Source organism: Panthera pardus, unplaced genomic scaffold, assembly GCF_024362965.1.
Source record: "Panthera pardus isolate Hobbes unplaced genomic scaffold, ASM2436296v1 HiC_scaffold_2, whole genome shotgun sequence".
Taxonomy (NCBI): Eukaryota; Metazoa; Chordata; class Mammalia; order Carnivora; family Felidae; genus Panthera; species Panthera pardus.
The window spans coordinates 123,565,699-123,586,124 of NW_026526765.1; the positions used below are offsets into that span (position 1 = coordinate 123,565,699).

The 20,426-nt window shown below is 38.4% G+C and overlaps 1 protein-coding gene across 2 annotated transcripts in view; it reads left to right on the plus strand.

The window, feature by feature from the left end:
• Positions 1-20,426, plus strand: part of SIL1 (SIL1 nucleotide exchange factor) — a 218,816-nt gene that overhangs the window by 144,528 nt on the left and 53,862 nt on the right. For both annotated transcript variants that reach the window (XM_019424330.2, XM_019424328.2), the window contains one exon: positions 89-210. In XM_019424330.2, coding sequence (XP_019279875.1) covers positions 89-210 — 122 coding nt within the window. The remainder of the gene's footprint in view (positions 1-88; positions 211-20,426) is intronic.

Below are 20,426 nucleotides of genomic sequence, written 5' to 3' on the forward strand. Positions count from 1 at the left end.
TTGATTTTTTAGGTTTTTAGAATAGTCACCAAAAGAAAGGCAGTAATCCTTGATGGCTGGACTATACTAAGCCATGCCTTTGTTACAGATGGATAATGCACAGGACCTGCTTTCCTTCGGTGGCCTTCAAGTGGTGATCAATGGGCTGAACAGCACAGAACCCCTGGTGAAGGAGTATGCTGCATTTGTGCTGGGGGCTGCCTTTTCCAGGTGAGCGGCATGACATGGATGGACATCCCATTGGCAGAATTGTCGGGGTCCTTCAGGTGAAGTATAGCTTTATTTTTGGCCTGATTGGCCTGGAAGAAGGTTACACTTTAACTCTTTCTTGCACGTGCCTATCCACATTTTAGTGTAATCCTAATGAAACGAGAGTAAGAATTTGATTCTGCCCTTACTCCGAGTAGATATTTTTACCATGTACAACTTTCTGTTCCGCCTTCTCTTAAGGACATTTAATAATGTACTATAGGTCACATTCTTTTGTATTCAAAGCAATAAAAAGTTAGAGCAACCATAGCTAGTTGGGTGGGAAGGAATGAACTCTAAGAGTTGATCCTTTTGCAGCGAAGCCATGTCTGGTGATGAATAAATGATGAACCTGACCAAGGGGGGCCTTTTGGGGGGGATTATGTCTTCTGATTGTCTGGTACCAGTCAACATGCAATCAGGTTCTTGTACTCTCTGGGTTGGGATTTGTTTTAATTTCACTTATTCTGGCTTATGCTAGAAAAGTGATAAGGCAAGAGGAGTGGGGAGGCAGCATCTCTAAAGGGTGGATGCAAAAAGGTTTTTGGGTACTACATCACTATACTAAAAAGGTCAAGACGTCTTCAAGCTGCAGTTGGTCCTTGGTAGCTGTAGTTCCTTTCATTTTTGAAAATCTGTTCCTATCTGTTCCTGTGCCTCTAAAATAACCAGTATTCTGGATCTTGCTGCACGGGCATGGGTGGTGGCTATTAGGGGTTGTTCTGCTTGAGTGCTGGGATTAAGATGTTGCAGCAGAAAGGCTATTTTGAACATTTCTACGATTGCAGGCTTTGTTTTGAAAAGATTTCCTTTGCCTTCCATCCATGTTTATTGTCGTTTAATCAGAATCTCTGATGCCTTCTCATTGTGAAAGGCTTCAGCATCTTTTTTTAGTAAATTGAGGGGCAAAGCTGGGAAGGCTAGAAGAATTGTTGCATGAGGGAAGGCTGAGCACCCTGCACGTCTTTGTGTCCCTTATGGCTAACGTGCCTTGATCTTCAAGCCCTAGTTATCCTGTGGTTGTATTGTTGACAGTCAAGGCTGTGGCTTCCAGGGCCCTCCACCTCCCTCAGTCTCGTCTACCAGGCCTAGACAGGCTCTTCGGAAGCCCAAGGAAATGTTTGCATGTGCATCCACTGGAATGGTAGAGAAACCGTGAGTTTGTCATTGGTAACATTGTGATTTCAGCCCTAGAGAGAAGTCCAGGGTCTTATCTTCAGGGCTTTAAAAGCTTGAGAACTTACTGAGGCTCACTTTTTGTTTCTCAAAAGCCATGAAATAACTAAATCAAACATTAGTAAGCTCTCTCCCCAGACTCTTTATGGAATTCTTTCCTGTAATCCCAAGTACCTTCTTTCTACTTTCAATATGAGCAAATGTCCCTTGCCATTGCTTCTGGAAACTCATTTCTTGGGGGAAACTGTGTAACATTCTTGATGTCACATCTTATTTAAAAGAAACTAACTAAATGACTTGAGAAGCATGCATTAGGTCTGGTTAGCAGGCCATAACTCACTCTGGGGGTGTGCCAGTACATGGTATTATTAAGACTTCTCTGTGATTGTATTAGCATAAGACCACGTTAACATTTATGCAGCATCACTAAAATTTAAATAGAGATAAATATAAAATATCGCAACTTAGTGTTTTGGTGGCAAGCAAACTGCTGTATTTAAAATATTCTAGCCAAGCTTTTGATGGCTCACTGGAGGGCAGTTACAGTGACAGCATGGTATGGCGCCAGAGCTTTTGGAAGCCAAAAGCAGGCTCCTAAACATCATGAAAATGTCACTGTTTTATGCAAAGAGGAACTTGATGCAAGGTAACTGTTTCCATACAGAGAGGCAGGCTTCAGTGCTCTAACCTGATATTCATGACTTACTGTTGATGTCCTAAGTGTTGGTTTTGCAGCTCCCTACCTGCCCCCGGCATACAGGTATGCACACACATACCACGCGTGTATATGCATGTGCACACACACACAGTGTGTGATTGGTTGAGCTTGCTCTTTGTCAAGAGGGCATTCAAGGGATAGTGAGCATGTTGAAAACATAGTCTCGGTGTTATTTAGGCATCTTTCCTCCTTGTTTTCTGCTTATGGGCAAGAATGCTGCTCAGTCCAGAAGTTCGAGTATTTGGGATGACCAGTCAGACCACAGCACCAAGAGTCAGAAGATCTAGGTTCAAGTCCAGTGTCTGTTCTTTACTGATTGATTGCCCACGGTCAAGTGATTTCACCTTTCTAAGCCTCACCTTTTCTTTTTTTCTTTTTTTTTAATTTTTAATATTTTTACTCATTTTTGAGAGACAGAGTGCAAGTGGGGGAGGGGCAGAGAGAGAGAGGGAGACATGGAATCTGAAGCAGGCTTCAGGCTCTGAGCTGTCAGCACAGAGCCCAACACGGGGCTTGAACCCATGGATCGTGAGATCATGACCCAAGCCAAAGTCAGCCACCCAACCGACTGAGCCACCCAGGGACCCCAAAGCCTCACTTTTTCATTTGTTAACTAAAAACAATGATAGCTGTTCTCTGCATCGCAGAAGGTTGAGTGAATATGAAATAACACAATATACAACATGTCCTGTGAAAACGATTATAAAGCTCCTGTCAGTGATAAGGGGTATAACATCATCATGTTCACTATGTGTCCTTTTTACTATTGAGTTTTCACTGTAAGACAATTTTTATTTCTTTTGTTTTCACAGTATAAACCTTTATCTTCCTAATTTTCTTCTCTGCTTATGTCCTACCACATATATATCTTGGTGCTAATCTTGATGCTTCATGAGGGTGTTTATTTGCCTACTTGGGTTAATTGCTTAATAAAGCCTCCACACACATTTCTGTGGATAAAGAGATATCTTGCCTTGTGTTAAACATGAGGCAATTATTACAAGATCAAGAAGAAAGAGTTGACGTAAATGTAATTGACATGGCCAGTGGATGTTACATGGCCCCTGTTCCCTTACTTAAATATTATTCACACTTACGTATGGGTCACAGACACTCATTTTTTGCTGTTTGTTGCCTTTGTATAAGACTGGTCACTCTCTTGCATAAGAAGATAGGCAGAGATAGGGAGATTGGGGTCTGATGCCTTTGGCAGCTTCATTTTTTCATGGTTTCTTTCTTCCTTCCCCATCTCACTGCCCCTTCCCCCCGCCTCCCCCCATCTCCCTCTCTTTCCTTCTCTCTCTGTTCTGCCTCCTTTTTTATTCTTCAAGTCAGTTATTTTCACTGGCCTTTCTCTGACCTGATATCATCTCATAAGGGCACTTGGGTCTGTTTGTGTACAGTCTGACTTACCAGGAATCTCTGGCATTCTGGACAAGTAATTTGTGCTTCTGTGTGTGAGAAGTCTCTGAAAGGCCTAGTGAATTTGAGAGGCCATGCAGCCTCCTGTAATCTGGTTTCAGTTTTATTTCTCAAAGTAAGAAATACTTTGGCTTCTCTGCCAAAGTGCGGGCTACCTTCTTTTGTTTCCTCTTACCTCCCTATGTGTAGCTTTTACCTTTTATCTGTCAGGAGTTAAATTATCAAGAAATTGGTGTGCTTGCCCCAGGGAACGCTGGCTTCTGCTGTTCTCGTGCCCCTTTTTCCATTGTTTTCATGTTCTGTATCCATCTTTAGTAATTCACATTCTCATCTGAATATGTATGCGTTATTATGCAATTATATGGGGTTGTAGGTTCTCACTGAAGGCAGTACTTCTGTTTGAACTCTCCACAGTTCGTAGGGGTCATGGACCAGTGCCTGGTACAAAAAGGGATGTACATGTGCCCTCAGTCATACTGCAATTAAATTCTGTTATGATGGATCCCTGGAATAGGACTCTGTTCTATCCTGTCTCTTCTGGTCATCTGCCTAGGAACCTCCTTAGCAGATTTTATGTTAGTTACATCTCCTTATAAAATGAATGTCTCCCCCGCTCCTGACCCTGTACTCCTTACGCCATGCTTTCTTGTCTTTCTGGTTTCCTCAGTTATACTCTTCCCACTAAAGTTTTACCAATTCGTTTTTTTGCCATTTGGCCAGTGTCTTATCACCGAGTCCCATCTCTTCCTGTTGGCCTCCAGCTTCCAGATGTTTATCCTGCCATCCTTAGTGAATTTCAGTGCCCATCTACATCTTCTCTTCTCTTTCTTGATGGCTTTTATGAGTTTGCTGGGGATTAGCATTCTCCCCTCTCTTGACCTTTATCCTTACTTCTGTTATTCACTACATACCTTGAAATTCATTTCCCATTTTTTTCAATATCTTATGTTCTCTGACTACTTCCATTATTCACATTCTCATCTCTACTGCTGAACCTGGCTTTTAGCCTTAACGTACCAGCCTCTGTACATCTATTTTCCCCTTCCATCAGTGTTCCTCACCCTCTCCCCTGTCTCCAGGCTCCTTCCTCTTAGCTCACAATGTTCTCAATTACTTATCCAGTGGATCCTTACCACTACCACTTTACTGTTGCCTCCAGCATGACAACCTATATGTTCCTTCCCTTCCAAACTCATTAAAAGAATGGGATCCAATTAAGTGCACATGAGCATTATATTCCTACCATTCCTGAAAATTTTCAAGAGTATTTTGGAATCATTAACATCTCTGTAGCAGTCAACAATGTGAATCACTCCTTTCCTTTGGAAACTACTTCTTGGGGCACTTGGCTGGCTCAGTCAGTGGAGCATGCAACTCTTGATCTTGGGGGTGTGGGTTCGAGCCCTATGTTGGGTAGACATTATTTAAAAATAACATCTTTTTTTTTTTAACGTTTATTTATTTTTGAGACAGAGAGAGACAGACCATGACGGGGGAGGGTCAGAGAGAGAGGGAGACACAGAATCCGAAGCAGGCTGCAGGCTCTGAGCTGTCAGCACAGAGCCTGACGTGGGGCTTAAACTCACAGACTATGAAATCATAAATTGAGCCGAAGTTGGACGCTCAACTGACTGAGCCACCCAGGCGCTCCTAAAAATAAAATATTGAAAAAAAAAAAAAAAAAAAAAAAAAAAGAAACTTCTTGGCTGCCATGTGATTGTGGTCCTTTGATTCTTGTATTTCTGAAATTAATTATTTCCTCTCCTTTTCCTTTTATGGCAACATCATCACGTTACTATTTCCTAATTATAGCTATTCACCAAGATTTTTTTCTGACATTTTCCCTTTGCTCTCTCCCTTTTCTGTACCAATGGTTCTGTCTATCCCCATGGTTTCAAATCCTGCCTCATTGTGGATGATTCCAGTATGAATGTTGAAGTCTAGCTCTTCCCTCAAGTCTCATCCTCCATTTCTACCAGTCTAATTGCACCTCAAACTCAAGGAGAAAAAAGTGGAATTACTTTCTGTCTCTCTCACAAACTAAGTTTTTCCTCCCACATTCTCTTTTTATCTATTCTTGGCAATGTGATTGTCGTAGTTACCCAAGCTTGAAACTTTTGAGGGATGTTTGAGTCGTCTTTGTCTCTATTTAGTTACTTACTTGGTGAATGAATCTTTTGGATTTTTATTTTCACTATTGTGTCTACTAAAAAATGATTTCCCTTTTTTTAAGATCTATTTTAAGGAACTTGGATAATTGTGAGGACAGCAACATGTTCAGAGAGGGAGTGTTCACTCTCCTACTGCTAGGAAATGAATAATCTAAACCAAGCACACTAATCCCAATCTCTGTGGATGTAGATTGATTTAGAGATGTGCATGTGACCCAGCTCTGACCAAAGAGACATAAAGAGATGTTTGCTTAGAAAGCTTCTCAGAAGGATTTTGCTCTCTTATAAAAAGTCCAGGGGCACCTGGCTGGCTGTCAGTAGAGCATGCGACTCTTGCTCTTAGGGTCTTGAGTTCGAGCCCCATGTTGGGTGTAGAGATTAGTTAAAAAGAAAGCAAGGAGACTCTGGCCACCTCTTTATTCCTTGATTGCAGTTGTCTTAGAAGTATAGCAGTTTAGATTAGTGAGGTGAGAAGCCCAAGGACAAAAAGTCAACATGCTGAGGCACGGAAATAAAAGAGGGGAAAAGATAGAAGGAGACTGAGTCCTTTATGATAGAGTGTAGCCACTATACTGATTTAGGAACCGTCTACTTCCATACTTCTTTCGGGAGAGATAAATGTCTTTGTTTTTAAAAAATCAGTGGTAGTATTTATTATGTTACTTGCAACTGAACATATTCGTATTAATAAAATCTCCAAGCTCTCTCGGTCGTATCTTAAATTTCTCTTAAATTCCTTTTGCTTCTTCACAGCATTCATCTCAATTTGCGGTTATATCTTTGTTTGATTACCTGTTTATTGTTGATAACCTTAGACTGTATGAGAAGGATAGGATTTGCTTTCTATCCCAATCTGGTTGTCTCCCTAGTATATAGCACAGAACCTCGTACTGAGAGCTAGGAAATAATTACCGAAAGAATAAATGAAGAAACAAAAGAAAAAGCTTGTACCCAGGAAATGAAATGTTTTTCCACATGGGGGTGGTGTGGTGAGTGCTGTTGTTACTATTAATGGTGTAACAGTGGATGATTCAGATACCATTCTTTGACCCTTTAAAATCTAAAGTTGAGTTGTGGAAATAAGTATGTGTCACCCCCCCAACTCCCAGTCCCAGCTGATGGCCCAGAAAATAGAAGATTAGAGACTGGGATGAGGTCAGACGTTGGAGATGTCAGCGTTTGATAAAAGTCCAAATGTGACTCTAAGGAGTAGTTCTGATCTCTTGACTCCAAGAACTAATTTTTCACACTCCTCTAGTGACAGGGGAGGTGCCCAAACAATTTTATATCTGATAAATTGATTAGCATATTAGCCAAGATTGGCCCTAGGCAGTTGGATAGCTGTAGCTTTTAAGGCTGCATTCAAAGTCTGATAAATTTTTTCAAATGGCAATTAATGACAAATGGAGAATGAGCTCTAAGCCTGACTAGCCACCCTGACTACTGCAGAAACCAAGACTTCATTCTGGTAGGGAGGTACCACTTGGCTTAATTAACTTGTCCCTTGAGCATTTCTTTTGAATCTATCTCTGTGATGTGCCCCTGCCTCCTCCACATCCTCTAGCTGCCTTCAATTTTTTTCATTATTGACTACCTCCTTCTTAATTTCTTCCTTGCCTAACTCCAGTCCACAAAGTTTTTTCCTTTCAACTTTATTAGCATTTGTCTGGACTCCTAAACCAACTCTTAAATACCTATAATTCTCTGTGTATGCCAGTTCTTTCCTGTTTCCCTAATAGAATTGAAAGCTTCTTGATAGTGGAAACTGGTTCCCAATTCTGTGGTACCCACAGAACTTTAGAGAGAGTGTTTTAGAGTGTTTCATGGTACAAACTAAATGGTCTAACTTAAAAGCTGAAATCACCAAGAATTGGTAGGAGGAATGAAGCCACTAACAGCAGGGAAGCTTTTTATTTTCTGTTTTGTGTGATTTTTCTTCCAATGAATCTATATTATATTTGTAATTAAGATGTAAACAATAATGTAAGATGTAAACAAAATGAAATGGGGAACCTGGAGACTTCTGTATCTAGCAAGTGGTGGTTCACATTTCCCGAGAAGCGTTCTTGGTTCAGAATACCCGAAGTTGCTGGATTAATAAGCATATAAACATTTCCTTAAATGCTCAAATCACCCAACAAACTATAGGGCCACTGCTTTGTATAACGGAAGGGGAAATTAATAACATCATATTCTTTATGTGGTAGCCCTGCAAGGAAGTGAGAGAAGTCCTAAAGACAAATATAATGGAAAACACAAATCCTAAGTGAATAAGGAAAACTGAAACTTAGAACAGTCCTCGGGACATTGCCATTCTGTAGTGGCCAAGAGCTTTTGGTTTCATGGCTTTGTAAACTGGGGGACAGGAGACAAAGCCTACAGCCCATGAAAAGAAGAAATAGAAAAATGAAAATCTACTCAAAAGGAGATATTAAGACAATTTGGTTTTGAATAGAAGGGAGAAAAATTCCCCAGAAAATTCCTCACCCAAGCCAGCCCTAGAGTGCATTTGGGGTGGAAATCATATTCCTTTTGTGGCCTGAAAATTGTCAAGCTGTGAATTTAGGCTAAAATGGTCTCAATAAATAACTGGAAAAAATGTTTGCAAGTTATATTACAGATATAGCATTAATACTCCTAATATTTATAAAGAACACCTAAAAATAGAGAATAAACACAACTAATAATAACCCTACCGAAAAATGGGCTAGACACACACAGTTCGCAGAATTAAAAAAAAATGTAAATGGCTTAACCATGTGAAAAAATGCTCACTCATAAGAAGAGAAAAACCAATTAAAACTATACCAAGATACTGTTTCTCACCTAAAGATTGGCAGAAATCCAAACATTGATAGCATACTTGTTTTGTGAAGTTGTCATGAAATAGGTTCTCATACGTTGTTGTTGGAACTATAAAATGGTACAGTCCTTATTGAAAGAAATTTGGCAGTACCTAGCAAAATTGCTTATTATTTTCTCCCCTTGAAATAATGATAGTTCTACTCCCAGAATTCTATCCCTAAAGTACATTGGTAAAAATATGAAATGATATGTGTGTTCACCATTATTCATGGTAGCACTCATTATAACATTATGCATTTGCTTTTTGTAATAGCAGAATGCAGGAATGTCCATCATTAGGAAACTGACCAAATGAATTATATAACTTACTGCATGGAGTACTACATGGTCATAGAAAAGCTCAAAGAATATTTTTATGTAATATAGACTATTTCTATTGTGACACATTTTAGGATACGTTGTTAGAAAAAGCAGGTAAAGTATGAATAACTGTTATTAATCGTGTGCATATGCTTCTATTTTTAAAAATGAAGGATAGATGGTTATGTTATAGGGAGTGGGACTTTCCAGTTATGCAGATATTTTATATAGTTAAAAAACTCAAAGTATAAAAATTAAGAGCTAAATGAAACAGTTGAATCTATCTATAGAATTGGTGGCATAATCACACAGGGAGAACTATTTTGTATGATTTTGAAACCCAATAATTTGTACATCTCTATTTGGATATATCCTAAAGGCAAAAAAAGCCTGCAAAACTTCAGATATCTTAGTGTTGATGGAAGTGTTGGTGTTGTTATTCTGAGACTGAATTGTGGGATGAAACAGATGAATAATTATGCTGGTTTCTCTGAGAACCAGGATTTTCAGCATGACAGAAGGGAAATACTAATGTAAAATTGGAGATTGTGTAAAATCCCCCTTAGTCCTGACTTTGAGTTGGAAGTACTAGTATGAACTCATGATGAATTTTTTTCCTTAAAAAGTGTTGGTTTTTTTTGTTTTGTTTTTTTTTGTTTTTTTGCTCTTTCCATTAGGTAAAAAGTTAAACCCAATAACAATGATCAATTCTCACTCTAGATTGTCTTTTCTAAATACCATTTCTGTCTAAAATTAGATTTTCCACTAAAAGGAACTGTGATTTCTTGGAGAAATTGCAGATGTCAAGTTTGGACTAAGACATGTACAAAATGATGGTGAATATCTTGTCATAATAGAAAATAAGGAACCTCTGAAACACTTAGTAGGGTCTTGTGTCAAGGACTCATTAGTCAACATGAAATAGTTTCCATTGGCTATCATAACTGCAATGAATTAAAGCAAATCAAATCTATATATATATAAATCAAATATCTATATATCTATATCTACATCTATATCTGTATCTATATCTATATCTATACATCTATATCTATATCTATATCTATCTATCTATATATATATCTATCCCCAAGTTCGTCATCATGTTTAAAAAAATTAGCCTATTTCATTAATCATCTTTAGAGGCTACTGGGTGGGAAACCAATTTCTAATGAAAAGTACCAAATAAATAGAAAAAATAAAGCATTTATCCTACCTTTCCATATGATGAGAAACTTCAGTGTACTCAAATAGTTGATGAAGGGAAGTTCATCTTGACAGAGAAATTCTAGCTAAAAAAGGAAGACTGGAGTTAGAATATCACCATTTTATAATGTTTAATGAATCATTGGATCTTGGCAATGATCACCAGTGGCTGCTAACATCCCACAAAGAAATGGAATCGAACATTATATGCCTTGCAGTGGACGGTGTGATGTACTTCCAGATATCCCTTCAAGACCAACCAAGGCATTTATTTCCACAAGTCTGGGAGTATTAGCTACTCAAGGCTCATGATTCTGTTCCTCCAAGAATTAACCCAGAATGAACCTGCTTTACCCAAGGTTATGGCCTCTTTCTGGGGCTGCCCACTTGCTGCCAGAGGTTTAAAGGACTTCTACCCTTGCCTCAAAGGGGACAACTCTGAAAAACTATTCTATCTCTAGAGCTCCCTGTGGGATCAAGTGAGACCTCTTTTGTTTCTCTTTCTTTTTTTTTTTTTTTTTTTAATTTTTTTTTTTTTTTTAACGTTTATTTATTTTTGAGACAGAGAGAGACAGAGCATGAACAGGGGAGGAGCAGAGAGAGAGGGAGACACAGAATCTGAAACAGGCTCCAGGCTCTGAGCTGTCAGCACAGAGCCTGACGCGGGGCTCGAACTCACGGACCGTGAGATCATGACCTGAGCTGAAGTCGGACGCTTAACCGACGAGCCACCCAGGCGCCCCAAGTGAGACCTCTTTTGGAACTGCATCACAGTCCACCTTCTCTCATTGCCTAATCTTGATTCCCTCGTCCCTCAAAGATAATGTTCCCAAGGGCACTTGGTAGTAAACCACTTGCCTACAAGTCCTAGAATCTATTTTCTAGGGAACTTGACTTGGACATGCCTTCTTATAGAAGTACACACCACCACCCATGAAGTCATCTGGATAGAAAATCAAATCTGAATCTGATCAAGATCCAACTTCTAATTTAAAGGAAATACTGGGGACAGGGGCTATATTAAGTGATGTAATGGACACATAATCAGAGAAACCTAGACTGTTTGAAACTGTAGAATTACTGAATTTTTCAACAAACAAATTATAAGAAAAAATGGAATGAAGCCTTTAAATTAAAAGATAATTAAGATAAATATCAAACAATTATACTGTATTTAGATCCTGACCAAATCAGCAATCTCTTAAAAAATTGAGATAATTGGAGTCATTTAAACAATTCCTTAGTATTTAATAATCCTGAGGAATTATTGTTAAAAGTTTTTAATGTGAAATGGTATTGTGTGTTTTTTGAAGTCATTTTAGAGAAACATACCAAAAAATTTATGAGTAGAATGATAGGATGTGTGAGTTTTGCTTTATGCTTGTATGGAGGAAATGTGTAATTGCATGGGTGGGGGTATAGATGAAACAGGACTGTCCATGACTTCATAATTTTAAAAGCTGAGTTATGGGTCTGGGCAAGATTATCATACCATTCTCTGTCTACTTCAGTCTGTATGAAAGTTTACATAAGAATAAGTTAAAAAAAAATGTTCCCAATAGGCAAAATTTGCAGGTTACTAATAGAAACATGTATATAAATCCTCTTTGGAGGAACACATCTTTTTTTTTTTTTTAACTCTTTAAAATGTTTTAAAATTTATTTTTGAGTGTGAGAGTGCCAGCAGGGGAGGGACAGAGAGAGAGGGGAATAGAAGATCTGAAGTGGTCTCTGTGCTGATAGCAGCAAGCCTGACGCAGGGTTCAAACTCAAAAACTGTGAGATCGTGACCTGAGCCAGTGTTGGACACTGAACCAACTGAGCCAACCAGGCACCCCTGGAGGAATATGTCTTTTTTTTCTAATTTTTAAAAAATCTTTATTTATTTTTGCAGGCGGGAGGGAGGGAGAGAGAGAGAGAGAGAGAGCGAGCGAGCAAGCAGGGGAGGAACAGAGAGAAGAGGGAGACACAGAATCCGAAGCAGGCTCCAGGCTCTGAGCTGTCAACACAAAGCCCGATGCAGGGCTCAGATTCACGAACTGTGAGATCATGACCTGAGCAGAAGTTAGATGCTAACCAACTGAGCCCCAGGTGCCCCTGGAAGAATACATCTTAAATATAGGCCTGAAAGCATCTCCACAAAGAAAATATTCCAATGATTAGGAGCTTACAATAAAAATATCACAAAACAGTCCAAAAAATAAGGCATTATCTGTAAAAGACAACAGAAGCAACATAATCAGACCTGTGAAACTATAGGTAGTAAAATTCTGAGGGTACAAAGTATAAAATAATTCTCTTACTATATTCAAAGAAATAAAAGATTTTATCAAAAGTATGAGTAAAGAATAATGTACTGTCAAAAATGACAATGTCCAGCAAAATTTGGAAGAGATCCAAATAGGCCTTCTAGAATTGGAACATATAATAATTGCAGTTAAAAATTAAGTATTGATAAGGCAAATAACTCGATAGACACAGCTGAGGAATAATTAAGTGAACTGGAATACAGAATTGACAATTACCCAAAGTACAGCATGGAGAGACAGAAATGGAAAAATGAAAAGGGAAAAAAGAGGTTAAGAGATAAAGAGAATAGAACGAAAAGTATAACATGAGTTCTCGAAGGATAAAGAGAATGGGAGAGAGGCTTTATTTAAAGAGGTTTGGTTGATACTTTTCCAAAATTGATCAAAGACATGAATTGTAATTCAAAAAGCCCACTGAATCTCAAGCAGGATGATTAAGAAAAAAATGTTCTAGGGGCACCTGGATGGCTCAGTTGGTTAAGCATCTGACTCTTGGTTTTCAGCTCAGGTCATGATCTCAGATTTTGAGTTTGGGCCCCACATTGGGCTCTTTGCTGACCGCGCAGAGCCTGCTTGAGGTTCTCTCTTTCCCCCTCTCTGCCCCTCCCCTGCTCTCTCTGTCTCTCTCTTTCTCAAAATAAACAAATAAACTTAAAAAAATTAAAAAAGAAATGAAAGAATGTTTTCTAGCGATGTCATGAAACTATGCAAAGATGGGGCTGTGAAAGCAGATTTTTGACAGATTTGCTATCAAGTACCAGGAGTAGCTCTTGGCAAAAAGGAGGGGACATGGATTTGACTATAGGATTCTTAGCCTACTTGCTTGGCTTGAAAACTAGGCTCTAATGTCATTTTCATCAGCTCTACACAGTAGTTGCCACCATGATTCCATTGCCTATGACATTTCTTCCTTGGTTCCGTGTGCATTTTATTAACATCTGGATTTAAGGAAGATTATACCATGCTTCCCAAAGTTGAGGGTACTTCAGGTTTGCCAGGTTTCTCATTAAGTAAGTGACTGTTCTTAGAAAGAGGTTCTTAGAGGATAATTCAAATCTTTGTGTAAAGAGAAGAGTGGAACTACAGAGTCAGAGAGGTAGCCACAATGGGATTTAAAAACCATTTCATTCCTACCTCCTACAGGCTTCAGTTTCTCTCTCTTCTTCTGTTTTTGTTTTTGTTTTTGTTTTGAGTGTTACTGGTTTTGTAGAGAATATACTTATTTAAAACATAGAAATTATATAGGAGAGATTGATTTCTACCATGAAAGTATCAGGAGGTTTGCTGACCCACTGCCCAGTGTAACTGGTGAAAAGTATTTAAAAAAAATTTTTTTTAAGTCTCTGCAAATGGTCCTAAGGGAAGACAGCAAAAAAGAAAATATCTATTCAAGCATATGTATGTAAATTCAGTAAGAAAGACGAGAGACGAGAGTTTTTGTTACTTGAACCAAGACAGCGCTCTTCCTCCCCACTTGTCTACTTCACACTGCTGCAGTTTAGAACACAGGCTTCCCTCTACCCCTAGTTCCCAGTTGGCCTTTCTTCTTGGAAGGAGTAGAAGTTGAGCATTTCACATCCTGTCCTGAGCTTCCTATTGCTGAGGCTGTTGTGAAAGAGTACATTTTCCTGCCCATCTCCTGCTTGTGGAATGGAAGCTCCAACCTGGTTGTGGAGCACTGAGAACACTAAGACCCTAGTCACCCTCACCCTGGCTCAGGAGGTGGTAGTACCATGCTGGGAGAAGCAAGCTGAGAGAACCTCAGGCTGCTGTCCCCCAACCCACTAAGCAATCAACTCCTAGAGTGAGGGTGTCATTCAGAAGCTTGTCATTGTCACCACTCCCAGCTCTGGAGCCCTGGCTCAGAGATTTTGCCTGGAGAAAAACAAGGGCATAAAAACAGATAGGTACTAATCTGTTCCCAGTGGCTATGACTTCATTTGCAAGAGTGTATAGACGTTCAAACCCAAGGACACTCTCATGAACATTGGAAGTAGTGGTGGAAAGCAACTCGGAGGAGGTTGATGGAATTAACAAATCTATAGCCTAGACTATAGTCTGGCTAGTTTTCAAGAGGGAATGAAACAGTTGGGATTAGTCTTCCTGGGGTCAGAGCTAAATCCTGCAGGGACCTCAGAAACTATTTCTTCAAAGGAGCTATAAATTAATTGAATTAGTTTGTAGAACAATTAATGTGGCACCTCATTGTTGAAAGAATAGAGGTCTTTACATTTTAGATACTAACCTTTTGTGTTAAAAATATTTTTTCCAAGTTTGTCATTTCTCTTTCAGCCTTATTTATGGTATTTTCTTAAAAAAAATTTTTTTAATGTTTTATCTATTTTTGAGACAGAGAGAGGCAGAGCACGAGAGAGGGAGGAGCAGAGAGAGAGGGAGACACAGAATCCCTTTCAGGCTCCAGGCTCTGAGCTCTCAGTACAGAGCCCCACATGGGGCTCGAACCCACAAAATGTGAGATCTTGACCCGAGCCAAAGTTGGACACTTAACCAACTGAGCCACCCAGGTGCGCCTATGGTATTTTCTATATTGAACTTAAAAATGTCTACTTAGACAAAATTGTTAATCTCTTATTTCATGGTTTCTGTTTTTTATGACATACTAAAGCCTTTTCTAGCCAGGGATACATAAATGTTTTTCTCTTGATGTTTTTTAAAAATATGAAATATTTCGAGGGCACCTTGGTGGCTCGGTAGGTTGAGCGTCTGACTTGATTTCGGCTCAAGTCATGATCCCAGTGTTGTGGAATTGGGCTCCACACTGAGGGTAGAATGTGCTTCAGATTCTCTATCTGCCTCTCCCTCTGCTCCTCTTCCCCACTTCCCCACTTTTGCATGCACTCTCTCGCCCTCTCTCTCAAATTAAAAAAATATATATTTCAGACATAAAGAGGAGTTTAGGAAATCTTAGACTCACTATTTAGATTTAATAAACTTAAGGTTACTTTATTAGCCTCAGATTAAAAAAAAAATTTTTTTTTAAACGTTTATTTACTTTTGAGACAGAGAGAGACAGAGCATGAACAGGGGAGGGTCAGAGAGAGAGGGAGACACAGAATCTGAAACAGGCTCCAGGCTCTGAGCTGTCAGCACAGAGCCCGACGTGGGGCTCGAACTCATGGACCACGAGATCATGACCTGAGCTGATGTCAGACGCTTAACCGACTGAGCCACCCAGGAGCCCCAGCCTCAGATTTTTTTTAAAGAATGAAATATTGGAAACAGTAGAAAACCTTTCATAATTTTTTTTTGCTTTATTTATTTTTATTTTTTAAGTTTATTATTTTTAATTTATGTCCTAGTTAGCATATTGTGCAATAATGATTTCAGGTGTAGATCCAGTGATTCATCCCTTATGTATAACAGCCAATGCTCATCCCAACAAGTGTCTTCCTTAATGTCCCTTACCCATTTAGCCCTTCCCTCCACCTGTAGCCCCTCCAATGACCTTCAGTTTGTTCTCTGTATTTGTCTCTTATGTTTTGTCCCCCTCTCTGTTTTTATATTATTTTTGCTTCCCTTCCCTTATGTTCATCTGTTTTGTATCTTAAATTCCACTTATGAGTGAAGTCATAATGATACTTGTCTTTCTGTGACTTACTTCGCTTAGTATAATACCATCTAGTTTCATCCATGTTGTTGTAAATGGCAAGATTTCATTCTTTGTCATTTATTTTGATTTGCCAACTAATACTCCATTGTATATATATACCACATCTTCTTTATCCATTCATCCATCAATGGACATTTGGGCTCTTTCCATACTTTGGCTATTGTTGATAGTGCTGCTATAAACATTGGGGTGCATGTGTCCCTTCGAAACAGCATCCGTGTTAACCCTTGGATAATACCGAGTAGTGCAATTGCTGGGTCGTAGGGTAGTTCTATTTTTAATTTTTTGAGGAACCTCCATACTGTTTTCCAGAGTGGCTGCACCAGTTTGCATTCTCACTAGCAGTGCAAAAGAGATGCTCTTTCTCCATATCCTCACCAACATCTGTTGTTGCTTGAGTTATTAATTTTAGCCCTTCTGACTGGTGTGAGGTAGTATCTCATTGTGGTTTTAATTTATATTTCCCTGATGATGAGTGATGTTGAGCATCTTTTTCAAGTGTCTATTAGCCATCTGGATGTCTTTTCTGAAAAAGTGTCTATTCATGGCTTCTGCCATTTCTTCACTGGATTGTTTTTTTGGGTATTGAGTTTGATAAGTTCTTTATATAGATTTTGGATACTAGTCCCTTACCTGATATGTCTTTTGCAGATATCTTCTCCCATTCTGTCAGTTGCCTTTTAGTTTTGCTGATTGTTTCCTTTGCTGCGCAGAAACTTTTTATTTTGATGAGGTCCCAATAGTTCATTTTTGTTTTTGTTTCCCTTGCCTTTGGAGATGTGTTGAGTAAGAAGTTGCTTCAACTGAGGTCAAAGAGGTTTTTGCCTGCTTTCTCGTCTAGGATTTTGATGGCTTCCTGTCTTACATTTAGGTCTTTCATCCATTTTGAGTTTATTTTTGTGTATGGTGTAAGGTTCATTTTTCTGCATGTCGCTGTCCAATTTTCCCAGCACCCTTTTCTGAAGAGACTGTCTTTATCCCATTGAATATTCTTTCCTGTTTTGTCAAATATTAGTTGGCCATACATTTGTGGGTCCATTTCTGGGTTCTCTATTCTGTTCCATTGATCTGAGTGTCTGTTTTTGTGCCAATTCATAACCCTTTTTAATAGTATTTCCCTTTTTTCCCCAGAGCTAACTAGTGTTCTAAATTTTATATGTGCCATATCTATTTTTTATGCTTTATTATATACCTGTCTTCACTTTGGGGCAATCTAGTGGGTGTGAAATGCTATTTTGTTCCTCTTTTTTTTTAATGTTTATTTATTTATTTTGAGAGAGCACTCAGGTGCACGCAGGCATGAGTGGGGGAGGGGCAGAGAGTGGGAGAGAGAATCCCAAGCAGGCTCCACGCTGCCAGCATGAGCCCAATACAGGGCTTGATCTCACAACCCTGGGATCAAGACCCTAGCTGATATCAAGAATCAGATGCTTAACCGACTGTGCCACCCAGGCACCCCATGTGTTTTGTTTGTCTTAATTCACTTTTCCCTGACTACTATAGAGATTGAATACTTTTTCATCCCATAATTGGAATCATACTGTATATATTGCTCAGAAATGTCCTTCTTCCTTCCTTCTCCCTTTCTTTCTTTTGGTTGAACACATTGTTTTTGTATGCTTTTGTCTTCTCAGGACTGCCACATTAAAAAAAAACTTCTTCTGTTGCCCATTTTTCCATTGAGTCTTTTGTTTATTGCTTAGTGGGTATTGAAAAACGTTTTTATATAATCCTGATACCTAAATAAAAATATTTTCGTTATATTTAAGATTAGTCCGGATACAAATCTTTTGTTATATGCATAGCAAATATTTTCTAGTATGTGGCTTGTCATTTAACATTGCTTATGTTGCTTTTTGGTATAGATGTCTTAAAGTATTTTTGTAAAGTCAAAATTAGCACTTTTTGTTTACATTTGGTTCTGTTGATGTTTTAAGAAACTCTTCCTTACTTTGAGGCTGTAAAGATAATCCTCTTATATTAGAATCTCCAGAGTATAAAGTTGTGACACTTAGTTTTGTTTGTTTGTTTGTTTTAATGTCTCTCAAAATACATACATACATACAGAAAGAAAGAAAGAAAGAAAGAAAGAAAGAAAGAAAGAAAGAAAGAGACAGAGAGAGAGAGAAAGAGAGGGGTGGGGGGAGAGAGAGAGAGAGAGAGAATATCCCAAGCAGGCTCTGTGCTGCCAGTGCAGAGCCCGTTGCAGGGCTTGATCCCACGAATCTTGAGATCATGACCTGAGCCAAAATCAAGAGTTGCGCGCTCAACCGACTGAGCCACCCAGGTGCCCCTGTGATAGTTTTTATTCTAAAATTTATATTTTCCATCCTGTGATACATAGATTTAATTTTAGTTTTTACCTTCTGGTCATTTAGTTCTGGCACCATGTAATGAGTAGTCTATCATCTCCCCAGTGGATTATAGAGTTCCCTTACTTGTCTGAGTCTGTATTCTTTTCCATTGGTCTCTTTTTTTAATCCTTGAACCAATCTCATGTTATTTCAATTACAATAGCTTTATATGCCTCTGTTTAAGGTAAAACAAATCCTTTTTTGTTACTCTTTTTTAAAAATTTTTATAAAGTTTTATTTATTTGTACATAGCGTGAGTGAGGGAGGGGCAGAGAGCAAGAATCCCAAGGAGGCTGTGCACTGTCAGTGCCCCTGTTTGGTTTTAGATTTAATTTATTCCTGTCATTAACTATTATTTATATGTTCTCTTTGAGTTCATTCTTTTGTTATTTTTCTAAGTTTTCAAGTTATTTTTGTATTTGAAAATAGATGTAAGGGTTTAGTTTTTTGGATAACAATTTAGCTAAATATTCTATAGTTTATTTCATAATTGATTTTTTATTGGATTCATGATTTATTTAGTAATGTGGTTTGAGTTTGCCAAATACAGCATCTCTTTTCCTTTATGTATGTATAGATGTATGCATTTTGGGGCACCTGAGTGGCTCAGTCAATTGAGTGTCTGACTTCGGTTCAGGTCATGATCTCATGGTTTGTGAGTTTGAGCCCCACATCAGGCTGTGTGCTGACAGCTCAGAGCCTGGAGCCTGTTTCAGATTCTGTGTCTCCCCCACCCCTCTGCCCCTCCCTGGTTCTGACTGTCTCTCTCTGTCAAAAATAAAAAAATAAACATTAAAAGAAAAAATATATGTGTGCATTTTGCATTGTAGGCAAAGAGTATGTATGATAAAGATTCTTTAGTATTTGTTGAGAATCCCTTTTTTGCTCGTCAGGTGGTTAGTTTTTGTAAATGCCCTGAAGAAGGAGTGTTATTTATTTGCTGGATACATGGATGGAGATGTGTGTGTGTGTGTGTGTGTGTGTGTGTGCGTGCGTATATGTGTATATATGTATATATACACACACACACATATATATAAATTTGTATATATATTTGCATATATATTTGTATGTATATACATGTATTATTTTATATATTTGTGTATATATGTCAATTCACTTTTTACAAGGTGTTTATAAGGCCAAGTTGTAAGGCCAACTTTCTTTCTTGAGAAATTTGTAATAAAATGCTTTGTATGATTATGTATTTCTGTTTGTTCATGTAATTGCTCAATTTTTGCTTTATTTTGCGTTAACATTGTTAAATTTATATAGATTGAGGATTCTTATAACCTCCTGGTTAATTGTACCTTTATATCATCAAGTTATGATCATCTTTACCCCTAAGAAGTCATTTTTACCTTTAAAGTGTAATTTGTCTGATATTAATAGATTTATCAGCTTTCTTTCTGATAGTGTTTTTTTGTTATATTTTTCTATTCCTTTTGATTATTCTCTCATTCTGTTTTGAATATTTCTTTACACAGCATCTAGCTAGATTTTGTTTTATTAATCCAGTTAAATATCTTTGTTTTTTATTGGGTGCATTTAACCCACTCCCTTTTAGTGTGATTTCTTAACACATTTGGATTAATTTCTGCCATCTATTTCAGTAATTACCTTGATGTGTTTTAACATGCTTGATTGGGCTGCTAAAGTGGAAAGTTTTCCACCACCTCTCAGATAATATGAGAGCTCTAAGAATGCAGTTTTTTTCAGTCTTCATTCTCTATGATATTGTTGTCTAATTTGTGTTCCCAGCTTTTTTTTTTAATGGTTATTTATTTATTTTGAGAGAGAGAGTGAGCAAGCAGAGGCGGGGAAAAGGGAGAGGGAGACAGAATCCCAAACAGGCTCCGTGCTGCCAGCGCAGGGCCCAACGCGGGGCTCAAACCCATAAACCGTGAGATCATGACCTGTGCCAAAATGAAGAGTTGGATGCTTAACTGACTGAGCCACCCAGGCACCCTTCCAGCTTGTTTTTAACCAGCTTTCTAAATTAGTCATTATTATCATAATCAGTGC